Source organism: Monodelphis domestica, chromosome 2 (assembly GCF_027887165.1).
Source record: "Monodelphis domestica isolate mMonDom1 chromosome 2, mMonDom1.pri, whole genome shotgun sequence".
NCBI lineage: Eukaryota > Metazoa > Chordata > Mammalia > Didelphimorphia > Didelphidae > Monodelphis > Monodelphis domestica.
The window spans coordinates 280,790,763-280,816,980 of NC_077228.1; the positions used below are offsets into that span (position 1 = coordinate 280,790,763).

A 26,218-nucleotide genomic window follows, 5' to 3' on the forward strand; every position below is an offset into this window, starting at 1 on the left:
AGGGTAAGAAATCTGAATTCTAGAGATATGTAAGCATTTATTCAAGCTTGGGTAAGTACATAAATGCAATGACAACATTTGAACCCATGCCTTCTGATCCCCAAACCAGTACTCCACCTGCTGTCCACCAAGGTGCTTTCAGCCATTCATTATATAGTATGGTTTTTTGACTCTTTACCCTGATAGTTGTCTTAAAATAGAATATATATATATATATATATATATTATATAATATATATAAATTATTTTAAAAATCTATATTATTCTATACTATGTACATTACTAAATAAATTAAATATGAACTATAATAAAATAAATCAATATGAATATAATACAATTATTTTAAAATAAAATAAAAATCCTTAAACATGACACTGCAGATGTAGTCTGATCATATAAGAGTTAAGTAGGAGGTTGTCTCTTACTCTGCACATTCCATTTCTGTTAATGAAGCTTTAGATCACATTAGCTTTACTGGCCACCCACCATTGATTCATTTTGATCCACAATCAATTAAAAGCACCAAATTTTATTCACAGCTATGGTCCAGCCCTATTGTGTAGCTAGCTAGGTAGCACCAAGTCTTGGAGTCAGGAAGACCTGAGTTGAAATCCAGCTTCAGACACTAGCTATGTGACCCAGGCAGGTCACTCAGCCTCTATTTGTCTCAGTTTCCTCATCTGTGAAATGTGGATAATAGTAGCACCGTCTTCTCTCCCAGGGTTGCTAGGGACATCAAATGAGATCTTATTTGTAAAATGCTTTGCAAACCATGACCCAGGACAATCCCAAGGGACTTATGAGGAAGAACACTATCCACATCAAGAGAAAAAACTGTGGGAGTAGAAATGCAGAAGAAAAAAAATGATTTATCACTTGTTTATATGGGTGTAGGATCTGGGGTTTGGGTTTTAAAAGATCACTCTATTACAAATATGAATAATATGGAAATAGGTTTTGAGTAATCATACATGTATAACCCAGTAGAATTGCTTGTCAGCTCTGGGAGGGTGTAGGGAAGAGGGGGAGGAGAGAAAATCAATCATATAACCAAGGAAAATATTCTAAATAAATAAATGAATAAAATTTAAAAAGCATGCTTTGCAAACCTTAAAAAAGCTATACAAACAGTAGGTTTTTGTTATTATTATCTCTGTTCTTAGGTAGATATGCACTGAGTTGTTGCTTTAAAAAAAAAAACCCTTTACCTTCAGCCTTAGAGTTAGATACTAAGTATTGGTTCCAAGGTAGAAGATCCATAAAGACTAGCCAATTGGGGTTAAGTGACTTACCTGGGATCACACAGCTAGGAAGTATCTGGGGTCAAATTTGAACCCAGGATCTCCTGTCTCCAGGCCTGGCTCTATCCATCCACTGAAACACCTAGTTGCTACTTGCAATTGAGTTTTTGCAAATGAAATGGAAGATTTTAGATTTAGACTTGTTGAAATTCATATTGTTAGGATCATAGGATAGTAGATTTAGAGTGGGAAATGAACTTAGAGGTCACAGAGTTAAGCTTCATTTTACAAATAAAGAAACTGAGATTCAAAAAGCTTAATTGACTTGCATGGGATTACACAGCTGTTAAGATGTCTGAAGCAAGATTCAGACCTGATTCCATGGCCACCAATGTATCCTCTATAAGATAGAGCCTCCAAACTATACCATGCTTCCTATGATTCTGACCATCACTGTACCCTGCTGAAGTCTTCTTGGCTCTTATTTTGTAAATTAATATGTTATCCATTCCTCTCAGATTTGTGTCATCTCTGAAGTTGATAAACAGGCTATCTTCATTTAAGTTACTGACAAAAATGTTGGCAAAATCAAGGCCAATGACAGAATTCTCCATCAGATAACTCCCCTTAAGTTGAGATAAACCATTTAAACCTAAGTTTTATTTTAATTTGTGGCCCACATCTCTCTATCTCATTCACAAGGCTATTATTCGACTTTGTCAAATGCCTTGCTCAAATTAGCCTACACTCACTCTATAATACTCCTTCAATCAAAATAAGAAAATAAAATCCGTTTGTCATGCTTTATTCTTAGTGAATCCATTCTGGTTCACACTGATCATTACATCAATGTTTATGTATCAATTGATTACTAATCATTTACCAAAGGTGATATAGTGGCCATATCTCTTCCAGAAAAGGACCTAATAAATATGAATCATAGGATTATCCTTAACTGTTCCTCAATTTCTTATTTTTAACCTTATATACTGCATTTATTATATATCTTAAAAGAAGAGAAAACTGTACATAATAGAGCATTACAGTTTTGTGTACTATTGCCTTTTTGTGCTATATAATGCATATGAAAATGCTCGTTCTACTCAGTGTTCAAGTTCAGCATAAAAAAGTAAAAGAAAGGGAAAGAAAGAGAAAGAGGGTGAGAAGGAGGAAGAAAGAAAAGAAGGAAAGAAAGAAAGAAGGAAAGAAGGAAGAAAGGAAATAAAGAAGGAAAGGAAGGAAGAAGAGAAGGAGGGAGGGAAGGAAAGAAGGAAGGACGGAAGGAAAGAATAGAGGGAGGGAGAAAGGAAAGGAAAGGAAAGGAAAGGAAAGGAAAGGAAAGGAAAGGAAAGGAAAGGAAAGGAAAGGAAAGGAAAGGAAAGGAAAGGAAAGGAAAGGAAAGGAAAGGAAAGGAAAGGAAAGGAAAGGAAAGGAAAGGAAAGGAAAGGAAAGGAAAGGAAAGGAAAGGAAAGGAAAGGAAAGGAAAGCAGAGTTTTACTATAATTTGGAAACCACTGAGCTAGATTACCTGTAAGGTCCCCTTCAATTCTAAATCCTAACTTGTCAGCTTGTTCTAGATCACCTCCAAATTCCTTTCAGTTCTGAATTTCTATAAATCAGTCAATCCATAGGTATTTATTAAGTGCTTACTATGTCCCAGGAGTTGTTCAAATACAAAAAATTAAACAATATCTACTTTTAATAAGCTTACATTCTTGTATTATGTGCTCAAAGTGGAGCCTGTACTCTCTATAATTACCATCCCTCCTTTCTCAACCTGATCTCCCTCTCTAGTAGCTTCTCTCCTTTGAGACCATACCCTTATACAGATGTATGTTTATCTATCTTTCAGTACCCATGACATGTACATATGCTCAAGTTATGATTTTCATTGTTTCAGAAACTCATTCTCTCTGGTCAAGTCATCTCTCTAACCAGAGACTCTAAAGATCAGATTCTTCCTTTTGGGAAGAGATGTATAAGAGTAGAAAAGATGCTTTACATGGATGATTAGTAAACCAGTTGGCATGTAACTGAATATGATGTGATAGGGGAAAAAACATAAGATCTGGCCAGCTGAAGAGGAAAGAGGGACAGGGAGGGGGAGAGAGAGAGAGAGAGAGAGAGAGAGAGAGAGAGAGAGAGAGAGAGAGAGAGAGAGAGAGAGAGAGAGAGAGAGAGAGAGAGAGCTCCTTCTATTCTTGGGGGGTTGTCTGAGACAGGTAGCAGGTGGGAGCTATGTGGGGCAGCAGGGATTGATTTCTTCTCTCAAAGTCCCCCTTGCCTCTAAATGAGGAGGCTTTTCACTCTACTTGGTATATGACTTAGATATGACTTAGGATAAGTCATTTCAAATGAAAGAAGGGAACAAGCATTTATTAAATGCCTACTATGCATCAGGCACTGTGCCAAGCACTTTACAGATATTTCATTTGATCTTGGCATTTGATCAAGGCAAGGGAGGTGTGAAAGAGGGTTAGAGTAGATGGTTAGGGGTTTCTATGCTTCATTGAAACCACAGGAAACCTAGGAGCCAGTGGTGCAACCATACCTAACCTTCCGAGGAGATTAGTAACTACATTTGTTTTTCTTTTCATTGCTCTCACTTCCCCATGACTACAAAGAAAAAACTGAATACATTTTCTCCATGAGTGATAACCTTCCAGATATTTGAAGACAGCGGTCATGCCCAACTCTTTGTCTTCCTTCTCTAGGATGAACATCCCAGGTTTGGGTTTTTTTTTTTTTTTTGACTGACTGACTGTCCTATGGCAGAGTTTCCAAGCACTTTAACATCTTCATCACCTACCTGCCTCTACACATCGATTATAGTTTGTCAATGACTATCTTTAAACTAAGAAGATTTGAATGGAACACAGGGAAGAAGGAGGATTAATAGGGCCCTGATGTTCCCATTAACATACTCAGCCCATGATAGGTTTTTCTCACGCAATTATCTTCTCTTTCTCTCTGTGCACCAATCACTCAGGCAACATGATGGGGCTGTCTCTTCCTTCCATAATTTCTCCTTGGGGGCCCTTTTATCACTTCTTTTCCTCTTGGTAGCCGCTTTTGATGCTTATTTTAATTTGATTTTAGCCATAAAAACTGCTGATGAAGACGAGGGGAAACAAAATATGATTTGTCCTGGTTTATAGACCTTTCATGGCACTCTTGCCTGTTTTCCCACTTTTGCCCCCACTCCTGTCATTCTCATCCCATTTATCCCAAGCCCTTGCTCACCTGTAGATTAACACCTCATCATCTGAGCAATTGTACTGTAGCTGATACATCTTCACCCGGGGAGCTGATTTGCTCACTGACCACTTGACCAGAGCTGAAGTAGTGGTCACATCAGACACAAGCACAGCCCTCTCTGGGGGTCCTTTGGAGGCCTCCCCTGCCCCTGCTCCTCCGCCACCACCTCCTCCAGTTCCTCCCCCTCGGCCAGCCTTGCTGGAACCGGTGATGTCAGAGAGGCGAGATTTGGGGGATGTGGTACGGCTGGTGCCATTGCTCAGGTGAGGCAGCTGGACGATGGACACCTCCACGGTGGCCGTGGCCTCGCCGGCAGCATTGGCAGCGATGCAGGTGAAGGCACCATAATCCTGTGAGGTGGTAATGAGGATGTCCAGGGTGCCATTGTCATAGGCAGCAGTTCGGGAGGTATTCCCAATGAGGCGGTCATCTGGGGCCACCCAGTGGATCAGAGGACTAGGGTCTCCAATGGCCTTGCACTTGAGTGTAGCAGCTTGGCCTTCTAGCACCAGCAGTTTGTGGGTGTGTTGGGTGATGAGGGGGGGTTCACACATAAACTCCTCTTCACGCACATGCCAGAAGTAACGGCCCTTCAGGCTGGCCGGAGAGCCACAGGTCTCCAGGTCATCATCCCTGTCTAGACGCCTCAGCCACAACAGCTCACAGTTGCAATGCAGCGGGTTTCCCCCAAAGCTTAGAGACAAGGGTGGGGTGAAGGGGGTAGCAGTGAGACTGGAAGCCTGGGAGCGGGCAAAGATGGGGTCTGGAGGCAGTTTCTGTAATCGGTTGGAGGTGAGGTCCAGGCGGGCGAGCTTCTGGAGGTCAGCGAAGGTGCCCTCAGCAATGTGGTCCAGGAGGTTGTGGTCCAGACTGAGCTGATGGAGGTTGACCATTCGCCGGACTGAGTCCCAGGGCAGCCCTCGGAGATTGTTGTAGGAGAGATCTAGGTCCTCGAGGGTCAGCAGGAAGTCCTCGAAGGCGTCATCGGCAACGTGATTCAGCTGGTTATTGTTGACGATGAGGTGCTGAAGGTTGACCAGGCCACGCAGGGTGTCCTCACCGATGCTTGGTAAGCGGTTGCTATCCAAGTGCAGAGACCGGAGGCTCTCCAGGTCCAAGAAGGAGAAGGGTTGGATGTAGCTGATGGTGTTCCTAGACAACGTCAGGTCAACCAGCCCGGACATGTTTGCAAAGTCCTGGCGGCTTATATGGATAATGAAGTTGCCACCCAGGCGCAACTCTACTGTCCGGCGGTCAATGTCTGGTGGGACAAAAAGCAGACCCTTGGAAGGACAAAGTGTCCCCAGGGACTCAGAGAGATTCTGGCAGACACAGTACTTGGGGCAGGCATCAACAACAGCGAACGCCATGCCAAATGCCAGGAGGCTGCTGAGCAGGGTCTCCATGGTCTGGTCACTTGGGCCTTAGTGCCTGGAAGGAAGAAAAAAAAAATAACCATGGTTAATTAGCTGCTTTCTTGACTCCTACTCTGGGAATTTATGAGACCCACAACCCTAAGAAGACATTGAAATTTGTTCTACAGTAAGAATTAGAGGGTGCAATGGACAGTGTACTGGTTTTGGAGTAAGGAAAACTTGACTTTAAATCTATCCTCTAAAATTAATGAGTGGTCCTGGGCAAGTCACTTTAACCATCATCAGTCTCAGTTTCCTCAATTGTAAAATAGGGATAATAATAGCACCTACCTTCCAAGTTTTCAAGAATCAAATTAGATAATATTTGTAAATAACTTGGCATAGAAGTTTGCACATAGTAGTTACTTAATAGTACTGTTTCCTTCCTTCCTTCCTTCCTTCCTTCTTCCTTCCTTCCTTCCTTCCTTCCTTCCTTCCTTCCTTCCTTCCTTCCTTCCTTCCTTCCTTCCTTCCTTCCTTCCTTCCTTCCTTCCTTCCTTCCTTCCTTCTTTCTTTCTTTCCTTCCTTCCTACTTTCTGCCTTTCTTCCTTTCCTCCTTCCTACCCTCTTTCTCTCCCTCCCTCCCTCCCTCCCTCCCTTCCTTCCTTCTCCCTTCCTTTCCTCCTTCCCTCCCTTTTTTCCTCTTTCCTTCCATCCCCCACCCTTCTTCCTTCCTTCCTTCCTTCCTTCTTTCTTTCTTTCCTTACTTCCTACTTTCTGCCTTTCTTCCTTTCCTCCTTCCTACCCTCTTTCTCTCCCTCCCTCCCTCCCTTCCTTCCTTCTCCCTTCCTTTCCTCCTTCCCTCCCTTTTTTCCTCTTTCCTTCCATCCCCCACCCTTCTTCCTTCCTTCCTTCCTTCCTTCCTTCCTTCCTTCCTTCCTTCCTTCCTTCCTTCCTTCCTACCTTCTGCCTTTCTTCCTTTCCTTCTTCCTACTCTCTTTCTCTCCCACCCTCCCTCCCTCCCTTCCTTCCTTCCTTCCTTTCTTCCTTATTACCCTCCTTCCCTCCTTCCCTTCCTTCCTTCCTTTCTTCCTTATTACCCTCCTTCCCTCCCTCCCTTCCTTCCTTCCTTCTCCCTTCCTTTCCTCCTTCCCTCCCTTTTTTCCTCTTTCCTTCCATCCCTCCCTCCCACCCTTCTTCCTTCCTTCCTTCCTTCCTTCCTTCCTTCCTTCCTTCCTTCCTTCCTTCCTTCCTTCCTTCCTTCCTTCTTTCCTTCCTTCTTTCTTTCCTTCCTTCCATCCTTCCTTCCTTCTGCCTTCCTTCCTTTCCTCCTTCCTACCCTCTTTCTCTCCCTCCTTTCTTTCTTCTTTCCTTCTCTCCCTCCCACCCTTCCTTCATTCCTTCCTTTATAAAGAACACTGGCTTCCTATCTGAGAAAACCTGGGTTTAAATTTTAGCTCAGTCACAAGTTTAAAATCTCCTAGTTTCTCACCTGTAAAATGGGAGGATTAGACTAGATGGCCTCTTAGGTCTCATCAAGTCCTATATCTCTAATCCTGTGGTCCTCTAGAAGACAGCTATTATCATTGATAATCTACAAGCAAAGTCCAAAATTCACTTCTGTTTAGAGATGGAATAGGCTTGATGGATTCTTTTGGGGGTTCTGTGTGTTTGTATGCATTTAAAGAACAACAGAATTACCTTTCTAACAAGATTAGGCTCAGGCTGATATTAAAATGAGTCTACATTCCCTTAGCACATACCAAGAGACAGATAATGAGGAAAGATGTCTCAGAAAGGAGAGAGGTGGGGGAAAGATGGTTTTAAATAAAACCATTTGCTTCTAAATCCCACAAAACATGTTACCCAGGCAAGGAAAATGGAAAACTAACTAGGTTTTTGTGTTCAGGTTGCTAGTGTAGTGAGTCGAACAGTGTACTGGAAGTCAGGAACAATTGATTTCAAATTCTACTTTGGACTCTTAGCTACAGGATGGTAGGCAAGGTTCCAAACTTCTTTTGAAACTTCAATTTTCTAATCTGAAAAATGGGGATTACACTACCACTAGCACTGACTACCTCGTAGAGTTTTTGAAGGGCTTAAATGAAGAGATGGGTGCAAAGTGCATTGTAAACATTAGAGGACTTTATAAATGTCAGTTAGCACCAGCAAAATGACTAGAACTTTGCTCGAAAAAAGGTTAAGAATATTGGTTATCTAATGAGGCAGCTAAGGAGCAAGTGGATTATTATTAGTCCTGGAGTCAGAAAGACTGAGATCAAATCCTGCCTCTGATACTAATTATGAGAATCAACTTCTTTGTCTCATTTTCCCCATCTGTAAAATAGGAATTAATAACACCACTTGCCTCCTGGGTTGTTGTGAAGATGAAATGAGATAATGTTTGTAAAGATCTTTGTAAATCTTAAAGAGCTATATCAATGCGAGCTATTATTATTATTAGTGTCTTGGAGGCAAAATAATTAGCCAGCCAACAGAAATTTTCACTTTTCAACCATCTGTTCAGGAATCATAGCCGTCACTCTACCATGACTATCTCTTTTAAACACTAACTCTTTCCTTCTCCCAGGAGTAGGAGTCCTTCTACCTATCTCACTCAGTGGAATGTTCTGTGTCAGTCAATTTTCAGTTATGTCTGACTCTTTGTGACCCCATTTGTAGTCGTTTTCTTGGCAAAGATCCTGGAGTAGTTTACCATTTCTTTTTGCAGTGGATTAAAGCGAACAATGATTAAGTGACTTGCCCAGGGTCACACAGCCAGTAAGAGTCTGAGTCACTATTTGTACTCAGGAAGATGAGTTTTCCTGATTCCAAGTCCAGTGGTCTGTCAGATGTAGTGTCCAGAGAGAGATTCCTTCTAGGGAGGTTGTGTATCATTGTGATAAGATCCCTAGGTTTCAAATCAGGAGAAATGGTTCCAGGCTCTTATATTTCCAAGTCATGCCACTAAAGCCAAATCACTTACCTTTGGTGTGCTTCCATTTCCTTCTCTGTAATACTGGGAAAGAGGTATTAAGAAACAGTGATAAGAGTACTGGATTGGGAGTAAAAAAGACCTGAATTCAAAACCTGCCTTTGATTCTTTCTAGCTAGGTGATCTTATTCAAGTCACTTAATCCCTTTCAGTTTCCATTTCCTTCTCTGTACTGAGGAGGTTGAGCTACTTGGAGTCAAAGTTCCTCTCTATCTCTAAATCCAACTCAATCCAGGTGGGTTCCAAACTGTGATGGTAGAGGGAATTCCACATCTGGAGTCCTCTTGAAGAGATGAACTCATATATCCTTTGCATATTCATCTTGTATTTAGAGAATGGCATATAGTATGTTTTCTAAAAAGTGCTTAATAAGTGTGTTTTGCCAATAGCCAAAAATTGGGTTCAAATTCTACTTTGGACACTTAGCTACAGGATGATAGGCAAGGTACCAAACTTTTTTTAAACCTCAATTTTCTAATCTGAAAAATGGGGATTTTGCTATCAGTAGCAATGGCTATATCAATAATTATAGTTACTTCACAGGGTTGTTATAAGAAAAAATGCTATGGAAATGTGAATAATTGCTTTTTTTTTCTTCATTCTTGTTATTGTCAAGAACAATCTCTTATTAAGTACCTAACTGAACATACTCCTTTGCCAAGCCAAGTTTGTTTGCCAAAGAATCTCCCTGATGCAACGGACTGCTCTCATGGAGGTCCAGTCAGAGACAGACACCACTAACCCTGACCCACAGGCTGTGTAAGAATATTAAGGAAGAACATGGGCAGAACAAGACAACTGTACTTAATAAATAGTCTGGAGATCGGTGATTTTGCCAGTGTGTGTAGTTCCTCCGTTGAGGCAGATTACAATTCCTCTGTATTTAAGCAGACTCTTTTTAAGTTGCTATGACCCAGAAGTTATCACTTGGTATCCAATTATCTGGTGATAAGTCTCTCCGCACTTAGTAAGGTTCATTTTCAGACATTAGACATGTAGTCCAGCACTGAGTCTGAATGTGAAGTGATTATCTCCTATTTATTCTGTGTATATCTCATTTGTAGATGTTATTTCCATCATCAGCTGTGAGCTCCTTGAGGGCAAGAACTGGTTTTGTTTTTCTTTGTACCCTTGGCACTTCGGAAAGTGCCTGGTATAGAGAAAGTGCTAAATAAATGCATATTACCAAGTCTAGAGATGGGTTAAATCTGAACTCAAACAATTCCTAGCTGTATAACCCTGGGTAAATCACTTAACCTTCATTGTCCAGCCCTTACCACCACTCTGCCTTGGAGCCATTATAGAATACCAATTCTAAGATGGAAGATAAGGATTTTAAAAACAAAAATAAATGCATATTGACTTGACTTGATATATTTAGGTTAGTAGGGCCTTCCAGGGCTTGGTCACTACTATTAGAACCTTCAAAACCTTTGATCTTCTTGCCTGAAAAGGTCTTTTCTCCTTTCCATGAAGCCACAGAAACATGCACAAACTAAAGAGACTTGAGAGATCATTTAATTGAACTCCCCAAAGCATGAAACCACTCTCCAATATCCCCAGGTGGTTGTCCAGTTTCCTCCTTCTAAAGCAACTCATTCCACTTCAAGAAGTTCTAATTGTTAGGAAATTTTCCTTTCTCTTAACCATCTTGCCTATCAAAACTGGTCTAGATTTACTACTGCCAAGGAAGCTTCCCTGGTTAACTCCATCTTATAATCACCTTTCACTTGCTTTGAATTCCCTCAGCATTTTATTAATGTGTACAGTTCACCGATTGCCTGTGGTAATGAATATGTGTCAAGGACAAATATCATCAGCTTTATTTTAAACAAATGACATGTAAGAATCCTCAGGTCATTGCTTGTCAGAATTGGAATGTTAGAAATGATCTCAGCAGCTAGGTGACAGTGCCAAGAGTGCTGGATCTAGAGTCAGGAAGATCTGAATTCAAACTCATTCTTAGACACTTAATAGATGCATGATCTTGGACAAGTCACTTAACCTCTATGTTGAACTTTCTTCAACTGTGAAATGGGGATACATTTCTCACAGGCTTGTTGTGGGAATAAAATTAGATATTTGTAAAGCACCACGCACAGAGCCTGGCATATAATAATCCCTAAATGTTTCCTTCCCTCCATCCTCCTTCCCTTCCTTCCTACCTTTTCTCTTCCTTCCTCTTCTTTCTTCCTTCCCTCCCTCCTTCCTTCCTTTCCTCCCTCCCTCCCTCCTATTTCTTTCTTTCTTTCTTTCTTTCTTTCTTTCTTTCTTTCTTTCTTTCTTTCTTTCTTTCTTTCTTTCTTTCTTTCTTTCTTTCTTTCTTTCTTTCTTTCTTTCTTTCTTTCTTTCTTTCTTTCTTTCTTTCTTTCTTTCTTTCTTTCTTTCTTTCTTTCTCTCTTTCTTTCTCTCTTTCTCTCTTTCTCTCTCTCTTTCTTTTTTTCTTTCTCTCTTTCTTTCTTTCTCTCTTTCTTTCTTTCTCTCTTTCTTTCTCTCTTTCTTTCTTTCTCTCTTTCTCTCTCTCTCTCTCTCTCTCTCTCTCTCTCTCTCTCTCTCTCTCTCTCTCCATTCCTTTCTTCCCTCCCTAGTCATGTGATGTGTCAGAAAGATTCCCCTCTGGTTTTATAGTAAAAAGAATTGGGGTCCCAGATCTGCCACTTACTAGCCTTAAGTCCTTGTTATGACACTTTTCTCAGCTTCAATTTCCCCGTCAGTGAATTTGAATTAAAATCTAGAGATAGAAGAGACTGTAGAGACAGCAGTGTGTGACTAAGTTTAACAACTGGGTCTCCAGAAAACATCAGCACTAAGGCAAAAACATAATACATTTTTAAGCTTAATATGTATTATTAATATTTTTTCCTTTCCTTAAAAAAACAAAACCCTTACCTACTGTTTTAGAATCAATACCAAATATTGGTTCCAAAGCAGAAGAACAGTAAGGGACAGGCAAATGGGGATAAGTGACTTACCCAGGGTCACACAGCTAGGAAGTGTCCTGAGGACATATTTGAATCCAGAACCTCCCTGAATCCAGAATCCATGCCTGACTCTCTATCCACTGAGTCATCTAGCTCCCCCCATCATTTTCTCAAGTCTACACAGTCAATGAAACAAAAAAATCAAGCTCGGATATGTGACAGTTATCCATTTCTAAAATACAAATCCTTACACTTTACACTGAATACTTAACAATTGGCTTTGTAATCTCATCTTTTGTATGGACAAGAAAAATGAAATCCAAACAAGGAATATTATCTGCCTAAGGCTATAAATGGAGTAGTGGATAGAGCTCAGGGTCTGGAGTCAGGAAAACGTATTTTCTTGAGTTCAAATTTGTCCTCAGACACTTAGTAGCTATGTGACCCTGAACAAGCCATTTAACCCTATTTGTCTCAGTATTTTTGTCAAGAAAACCTCAAATGAGATCACAGAGTTGGACACAATTGAAATGACTGAGCAACAAAAACAACAAGGGCAAAGAATTAGAACGTATCAGAGTCAAGGTGAGATTTTTAAATCCAGATGTGATGACTCCACTATATTATGCTACCTCTGTTGTAATTACTGGCATCCCTTCTAACTCCCAATCCCATGAGCCCACATTTTACAACTGAAGAAAAAGAGGTCCACAGAAGGGAATTACATACTAAGAAAAACTTTATTAAGGGCATTCTATGTGCTAGGCACTGTGCTGAGTACCAGAAATACAAATAAAATGAAAAAAAACCCCTACTTTCAAGGAGCTCACATTCCAGCAAAAGAGAAAACTGATACATAATAGACACATCCAAGGCACAGTGAAAGTCGATTCAAGTTGACTTTAGAGGGGAAGGCATTAGCACTGGGAACCCTGGGAAAGGCCTCTTTCTTCATTTTTTCTTTTTCTTAAGGTGATGCTTGAGCTCAGCTTTAAAGGAAAAGAGATTCTTCAGAAACCGAGATGAGAAGGAAAAAACGGCTCTGAGCAAATTCATAAAGAGGAGAAATAGTACCAGTAAAAAGCAGAGCAGGACTTGAACTTGGAGCTTTGGTTTCTAGATTCGTAACTAGTCCCCTAACTTCCTCTTGCATGACACAACCTGCTGCTGTTGCTGCCTGAGCCCCTTTCTCCCCCTCCCACTCCTGGTCTCCCTCTCAATCCTTTGCAATAGGGGAGGGGGGAAAGCCTGAGGGGCTCTGAGAAGCACACTCTGGAATCTGCAAAGACACCCAGCACATTGTTCAAAACAGTTTTGTCCTTGTAAATTATGCTAAATAAGCCACATTTAAAAAATAAGTTTGTAGACGATTAGCAAGTGTCTAATGAATGCAAATCTGTGACATAATAGAGCTGGGTAAATATATTTTAAGTAATCAGCGTGGAAGATTACTGACAGAGAGCTGACTATTGAATCTTAATTAAAATTGTATTCTGAGAACCGTCACTTAATACATTACCCTAACATCCAAAATGATAAACAAAAGGCAGCTTAAAAAATAATTTGGGTGGGGGGAGAAGGGGAGGGAAGAGATAGATACAAGTAATTAGTGGAAATCTAGGAATGGCTTTCCCCCACTGAGGTAAGGAGAGAGGGAAAGGGAGGGAGGGAGAGAGAGAAAAAGAGAAAGAGAGAGACAGACAGACAGACACAGAGACAGACAGAGAGACAGTGGGGGGGGGAGACAGACAGACAGAGACTGAGACTGAGAGACAGAGAGAAAGAGAGAGAGGGAGGGAGGGATGGGAGAGGAGAGGAAGGAAAGAGTAAAGAGTATCAGACTGAGTATCATCCAACAGAAATCTCAGGAAAAAAGAAAAAAGGAGTGGGGTGGGGGAAGATTTGAAGTGGGGAAGATTAGGCTAAGAAATAAAGAAATGTATAAGAGTAAGAAGGAAGGGGAATAGATAACATTGTGGTCATAATGCAGAATATCACATCAGAATGCAAAAGAGAGAGAGAGAGAGAGAGAGAGAGAGAGAGAGAGAGAGAGAGAGAGAGAGAGAGAGAGAGAGAGAGAGAGAGAGAGAAGGGAGGGAGAAAGAAAGAAAGAAAGAAAGAAAGAAAGAAAGAAAGAAAGAAAGAAAGAAAGAAAGAAAGAAAGAAAGAAAGAAAGAAAGAAAGAAAGAAAGAAAGAAAGAAAGAAAGAAAGAAAGAAAGAAAGAAAGAAAGAAAGAAAGAAAGAAAGAAAGAAAGAAAGAAAGAAAGAAAGAAAGAAAGGGAGGAAGGGAGGAAGGGAGGAAGGGAGGAAGAAAAAGAAAAAGAATCCCTTCCAAAGAGTGGAAGAGCCTCTCTGGGGGCTGGGACATTCTGGACATCAGACTGGGACCTCCCCAAATGCAGAGGTTGTATGCTCCCTATTAGGCTGGTAGTTCCCTGAGATTTGGAACCCATAAAGGTCCAAGAGATCCTTAGGGCACAGATGTGCTTCTTTAACATTCTGGGAGCTCCCTGAGGTCAGTCTCCCTTCTCCCTTCTTCCTCTTCACCTCTATCTAAAAATAATAAATCAGTTTCTTTCCACTAGCAACTGGTAACTAACAAATGACTTGGTCAAATTAAGCCCTTTCTTGCTTCAAACTGCGCTGTTCCTAATAATAATGACAATAATGATAAAACACATTTCTTTAAATCTTAAAAGGTTTAAACACTGTCTTCCTCGAAACCACTCAGTGAAGTACACAAAGAGAAATTATATCTTTAATTAATTTAGTGAGCCCTCTCCTGGGGTCAGAGTTGGAGGAGGGATGGAGTTCTTGTACTTTGCTTTCCAAGGGCTAGTTCCAGATCAGCTTGTAGCTGACTACCAGCTAAAAGTGCTGTAAATTTTCCCCTTCTCAAATTGTTTTTAATCACTTTTTCTGGTCCATTTTTTTTCTGTCCTTGCCTCATTCTACCTCACTTATTTATTTGTATATAATTTTGCCTATATCCTTCTGCTGGATAATCAACTCCTTGAAGGCAAGGGTTGTCTTTTTTTTTTTTAAACCACTGCATTCCTCAGTACCCAGTCTCTTGCACACTTAATTGATTAACAATTACTTTCTTGACTGATATTCCATTGGTTGAGGACTATTATATGGACATTATTTTCACCATTTTCCAGATGAGGAAACTGATGTTCAAAGGAGAAAATTACTCATGTTAATGTCAAAGATGAGATTCAAATCCAGATCTACTAAGTTCCAAGGAGACTGATGGCCCAGTCTTTACCATAGTGCCATGTTGCCACTCACACAGTTGGTATTTTTTTTTCCTGGGCTACTGAGATAATAACATTTTCTGGGAAAGAAGTGAATCTTCAGGCCCCTCGTTGATGTAGCTTCCCTGTGTAGTCACAGGGGACCAGCTTACAGCAATAAGTCAAGAAAAATATTGTGGTGAGAAGAGAGCAGTCAGAGAGGAAAGCTGTGCCAGTGAGGCTGATGGTTTATTACAGAGAGGACCAGGCTTGGCTTCTTGTTTAAAAGTGAAAAAATGAGAAAGAGGGAAAGGGAGATGAGCAGAGATATGCTGAGAGAAAGGCAAGAGAAGAGGAAGATGAAAGAGAAATGGATAAAAGGGAGAAAAAGAAGGGGGAAATTAGGAAGAGGGGGATAGAGAAAGGAAAGGGGAAGAGAAAAATGGAAAGGAAGGAAAAAGGGAAGAGAGAGAAGGGTAAAGAGGAAGAAAGCACAAAGAATGTAGAAAAGAGGAGAGGAAGGAATGAGGAGGAAACTGGGAAAAATAAGAGGAAAGATGAGGAGTTAATGGAGGAAAGGAGAGGGAAAAGGGTAAAGGGAAAGAAGAGAAAGGGGAAAAAGAAGGATAATTCTAAGCTAAGGTGGGTTGAAGTTCAGAATCAGCCTTTCTCCCCCTGCATCTCTGCCCCTCTCTCACCCAGGCCTCTAGGCTACATGGCTTTCCTTCTCTGTCTGCTCTACCACTGTGTTATTCCAGACAGAAGAGACAACATTTAGTAGATGGCTGGCATGATATTTGTGATATCTCACCATTCTTATTTCCATTTAAGATACCTTAGCAACCAAGAAGGCGCCACCGCCTCTCAAGCCAGTAAATCAAGCAAGATGCCTGTCTCTGCTTAAGGTAAAAGGAAATGGCCCCTCCAGGGTGCTCTAGGTTGGGAAAGTGTGAATTAATGAGAAGATAGAAGGGAATTTAAATCTGCCCTTTTGAAGAGCCAACTCTGCAGGTGAATGACTTCAGGTGTTCTAGACACATTTGACTCCTCCTTGAATGGAAGCTTTTATTCCCATAAATCACACTAACCTTTTCCATGGAGTCAGGTTGTGATTTCAGCCTCTTCCAGAAGGCAGGGGCAAGAGATACTGGTTCTCCTCACCATTTTGGCTGCTGATGGGAGGGTCCCAGAATTGGTGACCCTGACTTCTGTCAGGAAGCTCCCCACCTATTCACTACCCTGTCATTCTCTTCTATTCATTCTAAAAAGGTCCCTCTGAGGCAGACATGAGCCTGGACCACAGCTTGGAGCTCTAGTATTTTGGGGGTCTTTTTTGAAAGAGAGAAGAGAAAGGGGTTAGTTTCCCCTGACCTGTCAAAACTGATACAGGGCTGCTCTCTATATGACATTTTGAAAGCTCAGGGAAGAGGAACATCTGGGGTCTGGAAGTTCAGGAGTCACTCAGGTGCCCAACCCAACCTCCCCAGAAGTTTTGACCTGCTTTGCTCATCATATTGGTGCTGCCAATATGGTGTTTGGACACCCAGTCATCTTTTGCCCTACTATATCTCATCCTGACTTCTCTATCTGTGAGCCTCAGCTTCTTCAGTAACAGAGACTACAAGTATGTGCCACTGCATTCTGTCTATAAATATATTTTTTTAAATAATGATCATAGCTGATACGTATGTGGTGCCTGCTACCTGCACCACACAGCTAAGCACTCTCCAGAATGCTGGGGCTCATCTGCCACTCTGCCTGTTTTCAATTTCACAAAGCAAGATGACTCAAATATATAGAAAACATTGTCATATTTAGAAGGCTAAGACCCATCCCCCAAATGATAAATGGACAAAAGATAGGAACAGATAGTTTTCTGATGAAAAAATCAAAGCCATATATAGGTACATGAAAAAATGCTCTCAATCGCTGTTGGTTAGAGAAATATAAACCAAAACAATTCAATTCTGAAGTATGATTTCACATCCTTTTCTTTCATTCAAGCTATGATTTTGCTGGTATAGAGAGCACTCAATGAGGAATTTCCTCTGTGTCCATCCACTCCTTCCCAAAAATATAGTCTTAGTTGCCTTGGGCATAGAATGGTTAAGAGATTTAAACAAAGAGATTATGTATCACAGGTCTAACTTGAACCTAAGTACCAAAGGCACAGATGTACCAAAATTAAAAAAAAAAGTAGTTGACTTTTACTACCTACACCAAAGGATTATTGTAAAGCAAATATACAGTGTCCCAAACATCTTAGTGCAATTTTAAGTTTTGATAGCTTAGTTGAAAAGTAGATTGATTGGCTGATTCTTTGGTTTAGTAGCTGACTTGAACCTCACAATTTCTCAGTGAAGTGATCAGGCATTTTTTCTCCCTCTTTTAGTGATAAAACTGGTTCAGAGAGGTTAGTCCACAAGACCTCAATTCAAGGTCTTGACTAAGGTCACAGAGCTAGGGATGGCAGAATATAAACCTATTCCTTCAGAATAGTGTGTCTTAAAGAGGTTGTACATGAATGACGAAGTATGTGAGAGAAGGAGTGTGTAGTTATGCCATTGGTGTATGTATGAGAGGAGAGCTATGTGTGTAAACTGAAGATAAATTGTAGTGTGAATGGAATTGTGAAGGTGTGTTTATGTGAATGAGGACTCCTGTCGATGAGGCTTTGTACTTGTGTGAGAGAAAGAGGGGTCATTCCTTGTTGCTCAGCTTCAGTGAAAACAAACACCATTTTGCAGCCCTATTTTCATCTTCAAACACATTAATCCATGCTTGTGATCCATTCTTGTGCTATGGGCTAGGGCTCCAGTCAGGTTGGGGATGCTGAAAACCCAGTCCAGGACCTCCAGCTCACTGCTCCCATGGTCTTTCCATCCCTCCCACCTAGACTTCTCTGTTCCAGCCCCACAGGCCATGCAAAAGAGTTTGGAGGGGGGCCATTCAGAAATGAAATTGTCTTTATCTTCAAAGCCTCAAAAGGCTCCTTATTCTTCCTTTTGCTTCCTCACCTCCCTCAAAATCTCATATGCAAATCCTTAGCTCTTATCATACTCACTCTTCTCACTCAGGTGCACAGTCCACTTCATGTACCAGTCTTCAGCACTGTTCTATTCAAATATCCCTCACACAGAGCCTATTCAAAGTCATCTCTCCCCAGCAACTTCCCCCATTCATCTCTTATACCCAATCCCATTCACAAATGCCCTTCCAATAACCTGCCAAATTCCCTTGCTTAGTCACTTGTCCTATACACACAACTTGGTCTCATTGCCATTTTCCAAGGGCAGTTAGGTGGTTCTGTGGGTAAAGAGGTGGACCTGGAGTTAGGACGATTCATCTTCGTGAGTTCCAATCTGACCTTAGACACTAGCTGTTCCACCATGAGCAAGTCACTTAACCTTCTTTGCCTAAGTTTCCTCATCTGTAAAGTGATTAAGAGAAGAAAATGACAAACCATTCCAATATCTTTGCCTAAATAGGGTAATGAAAAGTCAGGCAGGACTCAAATGACTGAATAACAAATTGACCTCTCCCATCATTCCCCACCATACACACAGATGACTTCATTGAAAGATGTGAGTTTGGGTGGAGCTGTTTCCAAAGGGGCGATATTTGGAACAAAGAACAAATTGCTCTATGCCAGCAGGATTGAGTAGCCAGATCATGAACTTGTTCTCCTTTTGAGCCTTCTACTTAAGCTGTTTCCACATTTCCCCTTTCTTTCATCATTAAACTTCTTGAAAAAGTTATATGTACTCTTTGTCTCCAAGTCAAGAAGCATTTTTCAAGCAGAAATTATATGGCAGACTCTGTGTTGAATGCTAGGGATACAAAAAAAGGCAAAAGCAATTTCTGCCCTCAAAGAGTTCACAATCTAATAGCAGAAACAACTATGAACAAAAAAGATGAAGGTGTAGGTATATACATATTATGTATTAATTATATCATATTATAAACATGTATATATACATTCCCTCTGTATTTGTATAATATATGTATGTATATGTATAAGTGTGTGTATATATGTATATATACACACACACAAACATGTATAATTGGAGATAATCTTAGAAGGTTATAGAAGGTGAAATTTTAGCTGAGACCTGAATGAAAAGCTAGAGAAGCCAGGTGGTACAGATCATGAGGAAGGGAATTCTAGGACTACAAGACAGCCAGTGATACTGCTTAGACTCAGGAGATGGAGAATCTTGTGTATGAAACACCAAGGAGGCTAGAGTAACTAGATCTCAGAATATATACAAGGGAATAAAGTATAAGGAGACTAGAAAGGTAGGAAGCGAATAATCCCTTGCCTTAACCCCTTATAATCCATCTTCTACAGATATTAGTCTCTTAAAGGGGACCAAATAATTTCCTAATTGCCAAATTCAATGGACTTAAATAAAAAGTCATCTTCCTTTCTCCCTTTGCTTCATTTGACCCTGATGATTATCTCCCTCATTGAGTAGAGACATTTAGCTCTACTGTCCTCTTCCTTCTGCCTTCCTTTTATTTCTTTTACAACTCTTTAACCTTCTACTACTTTTTTGCTAGCTTTTCTTAAATGGTCAGCTTCTATGTTGCCTTCTCTGTGCTCCCTTCTTTGGCAATCTTGATGCCACAGTTACAACTGTCTCTTCTCTGTAGATTATTTCCACATTTGTATCCCATCTTTGACCTCTCTTCTTAACTCTGAACCCAAATCTCCAAATGTCTAGAGAACATTTAGGTCAAGATATTCCCAGGGACAATTTGATTATACCCCAAACAAAAATTATTCTTTCTAAACCTTTTCCTCCTACTGACCTCACAATATTTATCAATGGTATAACCCAGGCACTCATCTTGACTTTTTCATCTACCTAATCTCTCTCATGTCCAATCAGTTTTTAAAGTCCTGTTGATTCTACTTCCAACTTTCAAACCTATGTTCTCTTTTCAGTTCCCACAAACACCACTCAAATGCAAATCCTTTTCTCTTCCTTCAATTCATCCTTTATACCTTTACAGATTTAGTTACATTATTATGTTCAGACTTCTGTGGCTCCTTACAGCACTAACACTACACTACTAAACAACTTTGAATTCTTTTGCCTGGAGTCTCTCATCCCTAATCTGGCACCCCACTAACCCTAACTTTACTTCCAATCTTACTTCATATTCTTCCTCAACATATACTCCAGCCAAACTAGACAAATGTCTCCTCTAAGCCTTTGTTCACACTATTCTCCATATCTGAAATATCTTCTCTCCTACCTTTTCATGCAATGAATTCCATTTTTTTAGAGCTCAATTCAACTACCATTAAATATTTTATTTTTTCACCAATTACATGTAAAATGGATTTTTAACATTCATAATTTTTGAAGTTTTGAGTTCCAAATTCCCTTCCTCCTTCCCATGCTCCCTATTTCTCATGTTCATATGGACCTTCTCCTTCTCTGACCCTTGATGTGATATTAATATAATACTTTTGATTTATTTTCTTTATTAATGTACTTATCATGATTTATTATATATCTTAATTATCTATGTTGTTTTATTCCCCCTCCTAGAGCATAGGCTCCATGAGGTACTATAGCATGAGGAAACCATAGAATTAGAGATGAAAGGGAGTTAAGAGACCTAGTACAGTACTTCATTTTTCAGAAGAGAAAATTGGTACTCAGTATAGGACTATGTGTTTTCTAAATCCTTTATTTCTCTCCACATCTCTATAACAAAACAGGCATTAATAAAAGTTATTGTTGAGTGATTGGTCCCCCTGCTAGAAGAGTCAAACACAGAGTTCTTCCTCAGGAGTGACTCCCCTGGCCCTGGGTCTAACTAGTCACTTGTGGTTTCACTAACAGTGACTTATTATTTTAAGAAATCCTCTAGACTCTACATGTCCCTCTGTAGTTCATTTGCCCCATCCCAGTCAAAAATGCCTTCTTTCCCCATTCTTGTACCTCTACCTTCATATTCTAAGTCTTTGTACAGGGACTCTTGTGTTTAAGATACAATTTTTTTTTTCAGCCTGCCACCTTGTAGCTGTCTTAAATTATAACCAATATAATATGGGAGAGTGAGAGGAGCCTGTAATGAAAAAAACTATGGATTTGGGGTCAGAGGGGTTCAAATCATGTTTTTTTTCTTTTTATTATCTATATAACTTTAGGTATGCTACTTAGTTTCCTCACCTTTCAAATCAAGGGGATGGAATATATAGACCTTATGATTCATTCCAACTCTAAATCTATGAATTTATGACCTTGTTCAATTGTTTCAGTTGTGTCCAATTCTTCATGGCCCCATATAAGATTTTTTTGCAAAGATACTGGAACAGTTTGCCATTTCCTCCTTTGACTCATTTTATAGATGAGGAAACTGAGATAAATAGAGGTAAGTGACTTGCCCAGGGTCACATAATTAGCAAGTGTCTGAGGCTGGATTTGAATTCAAGAAGATGAATCTTCCTAACTCCAGACATGACACTCTATCCACTGTGCCACTTGGTTACTGAATCTAGGACTTAGTCTCCTCAAAAGTTCTGATCCTAGCATTGCTACTTATTATCTGTGTGACAATTTCCCTTCACATAGGACTTATAAAATGAGAGGATAAACTAAGTGATCTCTAAGGGCCCTTCTTGTAGTTTCCCTAAAATCCTTTCCACATGAATCTACCCACCATAATTATGATTGTTACCAGAAGACCACTCCCATTTCCCTCCTGTATCCCAATATTCTCTGTACATGAATAAATAAACTACATGCTTCTATCAAAGATTTGGGCTAACAGAAGGGAGCAGTGGTGTGGATAATTCAAAATAGCAGATAATCCAAAAAACATTTCAATTTGGCTTGGGAATGCATTCTATGATTTACTTTCCTCATTATGTCTTTCTCAGGCTAAAAATTAAAATTGGCTTCCCTTCCCAGAGCATAACCAGGCTAGATAGTGATAGCATTCTATATTCACTATGGATAATCCACAAATATTGAAGGTACATATTTGTACAATGGCATGTAGAGCTCCCATCAGAAAAAGAATTCTCTTTTGGTCAAAAACTATGTCCTTTCATCAGAATGAAGGCTTTCTGCAGGCTTAGAATGTTTTCATCAGATTTTTTTCTTCTTCTTTTTTTAACCCTCATCTTCTGTCTTAGAATTGATAGAAGGATTAGTTCCAAGGCAGAAGAGCAATAAGGGCTAGGCAATTGGGGTTAAATGATTTGCCCAGGGTCACACAGTTGGGAAATATTTGAGGTCACATTTTAATCCAGGACCTTCCATCTCCAGGTCTGGTTCGCTAACCACTAAGTCACTTAGCTACCCCTAGATGGGTTTCTTCTTAGGAGTAGTCTGGCTCTTCCCTGAGGGTAGTATCTATCTCTCTCCCACTGCCTCCCACTTTAGTCTGAGAGCTCCTTGACATCAGGGATTGTATCTTCCAGGTCAGAAAGAAAACATCCCTCTGAATTTGGAACTTATCTTCATCAGTTAAATGAAGGAGGAAATGGCAAACTTTTCCAATATCTTTGCAAAAAAAAAAACATATATGGAGACATGAAGAATTGGACTCAACTGAAACAACTGAACAAGGGCATAAATTCATAGATTATAAATTCATAGAAAGTTGCCTTTGACTCCTCATACTGGCAGTTTTTCCTCCTTCATCTGTCTGGGAGCTTTCTCTTTCGACCCCAACTGACTAGCGACAATATCTGTCTTTTATACTTCCCATTCTGGAGCAAATAGGTTGCTCAATGGATAGAACACCAGGCCCAGAGTCAGGAAGACCTGAAATCAAATATAGCCCCAGACGCTTACTAGATGTCTGATCCTGGAGGCAAATCATCTAATTTTGCTTGCCTCAGTTTTCTCATTTGTAAAATGAGCTGGAGAAGGAAATCACTCCATTATATTTGCCAAGAAAACCCCCCAAAAGGGGTCACACATGACTGAAACTGACTAACAACAAACCTCTCATTCTAGCCCCAGCTCTTCCTCAGACTCAGATCAGATGTTCTCAGTGCTTTCCTCTCTCTATTTCCTCCTCCTTGATGGGCTCAGTGTTTCATCCTTTGACCTCCCAGACCCTGGATGAATTGGTTCTTGGCACCTACCCCCAGCACAAATGTTCTGTGAGAGATCTTAAGAACAGTATGAGGCTGAATGCTATTAAGGCCTGAAGACCTTCCCGGGAAAGGAAGGACTCTGTATTATTACAAGGCCTTGTTGTTATTATTACCCTGCCCAGTTATTATGCATTTGGTAATAGACCATGCATGGCATAGTTAATCTTGTGTTCCTAATAATACCTCTGATTATTAAAACGGAAAGAATTTAGAAAATCAAATTTGCTTCTTGACATGAGGCTTATTCATTCAACTCAGTGGGGGTGGAGGGATGGATGGGGGTGTGGGCAGTCCGGGCAGAGACAGCCTTAGCAACTCTACAGCCTGAACCTATAGATCCTGCTGGGTTTATGGGTTGATCTGTTTCCCTTCTCATTTAAACACACGCACACGCACACATACACACACACACACACAAAATGGAGTCACTAACCACCATTTCTAGGGCCTGTGGATTGAGGGGGGAGTTAGATTCTTTTATTCATTTATTTAGCTTTATTTTTTAAAATTTCATTTAATTAAGAAAAATTTTCCATGGTTAAGTGATTTATGTTCTTTCCCTCATCTTCTCCCATCCTTCTCTAATAGCCAACGTTCAATTCCTTTGGGTTTTACATGTCTCATTGATCAAGACCTATTTCCATATTATTAATATTTGCATTAGAGTGATCACTTAGAGTCTACATCCCCAATCATATCCCCATTGACCCATGTAATTAAGCAGTTGTTTTTCTTCTGTGTTTCTACTCCCACAGTTCTTTCTCTGGATGTGGAGAGTGTTTTTTCTTGTAAATTCCTCAGAATTATCCTGTATGATTGCATTGCTGCTGTTAGAGAAGTCCATTACGTTCGATTGTGCCACAGTGTATCCATCTCTGTGTACAATGTTCTCTTGGTTCTGCTCCTTTCACTCTGTATCAGTTCCTGGAGGTCATTTGAGCACAATAGTATTCCATCACCAAAAGATACCACAATTTGTTCAGTCATTCCCCAATCTAAGGGCATCCCCTCATTTTCCAATTTTTTTTTTGCCACCACAAAGAGTATGGCTATAAATATTTTTGTATAAGTCTTTTTCCTTTTCCTTTCCTTTTTTCTTATTATCTGGGAGATAGATTCTTAAAGAGATATAAGAGATCCCTGGTTCTCTTGGCCTCATTTTTCTCATTTGTAAAATGAAGAAATTAGAGTACAAAGCCTCCAGAATCCTTTTCAGCCTCAAATCCATGATCCTTAAAATCCCCCATTTTCAAAATTAGCTTAAGCTCTTTGATAAATTAGGAGAGTCACATTCATTGGAATTCTCCTTCCTTTAACTTTAGCAAGAGCCCTTCTCAACTTCTCTTACCCAGGCTTGCCGTGGGCTTATTTGGTATACAATCTAATGTGTTATTCTATGTTTTTCCTGATTTAGTTAACCTTAAATGAGGGAGTGTTCCCAGCTGGAAAACTGTCTATCTCTCTGTCCTAGAGAACAGAAACAGAACTGAAGAAATGGAAAGATCTCACTTGTCTCCATACTTTCCCCTTTTTCTCTCTGATGATTATAAGATCATAGATTTGGAGCTGGAACGATCCTAAGTATCTGAATTATTATAATTATTATTATCAGGTCCATGAAGCTGTGGCCTAGAGAGAAATGACTTGCCCACATCGTATTTGGGTATCCCAGACTCCAAAACCAACACTCATTTCACTCTGCTATACTGCCAGGGTCCCACATTCAAATCCTGTCTTTGGCATATAATCTATAAGACTTCAGGGGAGTCGATCCATTATCCCTGGCCCTCAGTCTCTTTATCAGTTAAATGAGAATAATGACATTTGTACTATTGCTTCACAGGCTGGTTTGGAGGATTAAATGAAACTGGGTAAAGAAAACACTTTGTTAACTGTCAATTTTCATAGAAAGGCGAGCTATTATGGAAAGTAGCTTGGCATTCATCTTCTGGAAGGTCTGATCTGGGTTCAGGTTCTAATTACTAGCTCTGGGAAAATCATTTAACTTTCTGTAGTCTCTGTCTCCTAATTTGAGAAACAGGGTCAATAGTATTTATAGTACCTACTTGAAAGGTTTGCTGAGACCCTTAGGACCCTTCCAGTGTTAAATACAGGGTATCCCAAAATTCTTACTGCAAAATTGCACACCTAGTCTATGTGATTTATTAGAATTTCTCAGTTTATTCTTCCATATTTCTCTCCAATGACCATATCACAAGAAAGAACACAGTCATGTAAAGGATGGGCTTAAGCCTACATCGCACTATCCCCCTGGAGACTGGTGTCCATTTCTCAGATTCTCCCTAGCATCAAGGCCCTACTGCAGGTAGTGAGGCCCACATTGGCTATTAGATGAAAACATAACATCTTCCCTTGCCCTACAAGAAAAAAGAAAAGGAAAAAAAAAGGAATCACTGGAAACAAGAAACCCTACAGAGTCAAGTGAAGTAAATATGAATTCAGTTTAGCTTTTCCAGCTTGGAATTCAAACTTTGCATGGGCTGACAAGTTGATCAGATAAAAGCATCCCTTGCTATCAGGATGGCACATTTAAATTTTTATTGCAAACACCAGGCTCCATTACCCAAGGCTTTTTGCTCTGCATTCCTAATATTGTCTTTCTGCATGCTGGAGTATACATTCCTTAACTCCCCACTCTGCTGACTTGAGTATTCAAAGGTCCTCCAGATCGATTTGGGTTTTGGATAGACCCTTATAACCCTCATTCTAAGATGCTTGCTCATCCTTTTCTTCTTTACATTCCCTCTACTTTTCTACAAATTTTATTGCTGGTTATAAGAGAAATCAGTAAGATCCAGTTGCTTATATGTGACAAGGAGTTATAGAGAATGATTTAGAGAAATAAATATTGCTTTTATAATTTTAGTCCTTTTGTGCACATAAATGTTTGCCTATCAATTGTTGGTTATCTAGATACTTTCTGGGGAGAAGAACCAGGAATTGGATTCATTCTTCCCATTTGGGGGAATTATGTAGTTGAGGCCCCTGGGGTTCACTAGGTCTCTTCTAGATCACAAAATGAATCAATTAGTAGCTGGAAATAAGATTATAAGGCT

The 26,218-nt window shown here is 40.1% G+C and overlaps 1 protein-coding gene across 2 annotated transcripts in view; it reads right to left on the reverse strand.

Moving 5' to 3' along the window:
* Positions 1–26,218, reverse strand: part of LRFN2 (leucine rich repeat and fibronectin type III domain containing 2) — a 357,671-nt gene that overhangs the window by 64,614 nt on the left and 266,839 nt on the right. For both annotated transcript variants that reach the window (XM_056818185.1, XM_056818184.1), the window contains one exon: positions 4,485–5,930. In XM_056818185.1, coding sequence (XP_056674163.1) covers positions 4,485–5,905 — 1,421 coding nt within the window. In that variant the 5' untranslated portion in view covers positions 5,906–5,930. The remainder of the gene's footprint in view (positions 1–4,484; positions 5,931–26,218) is intronic.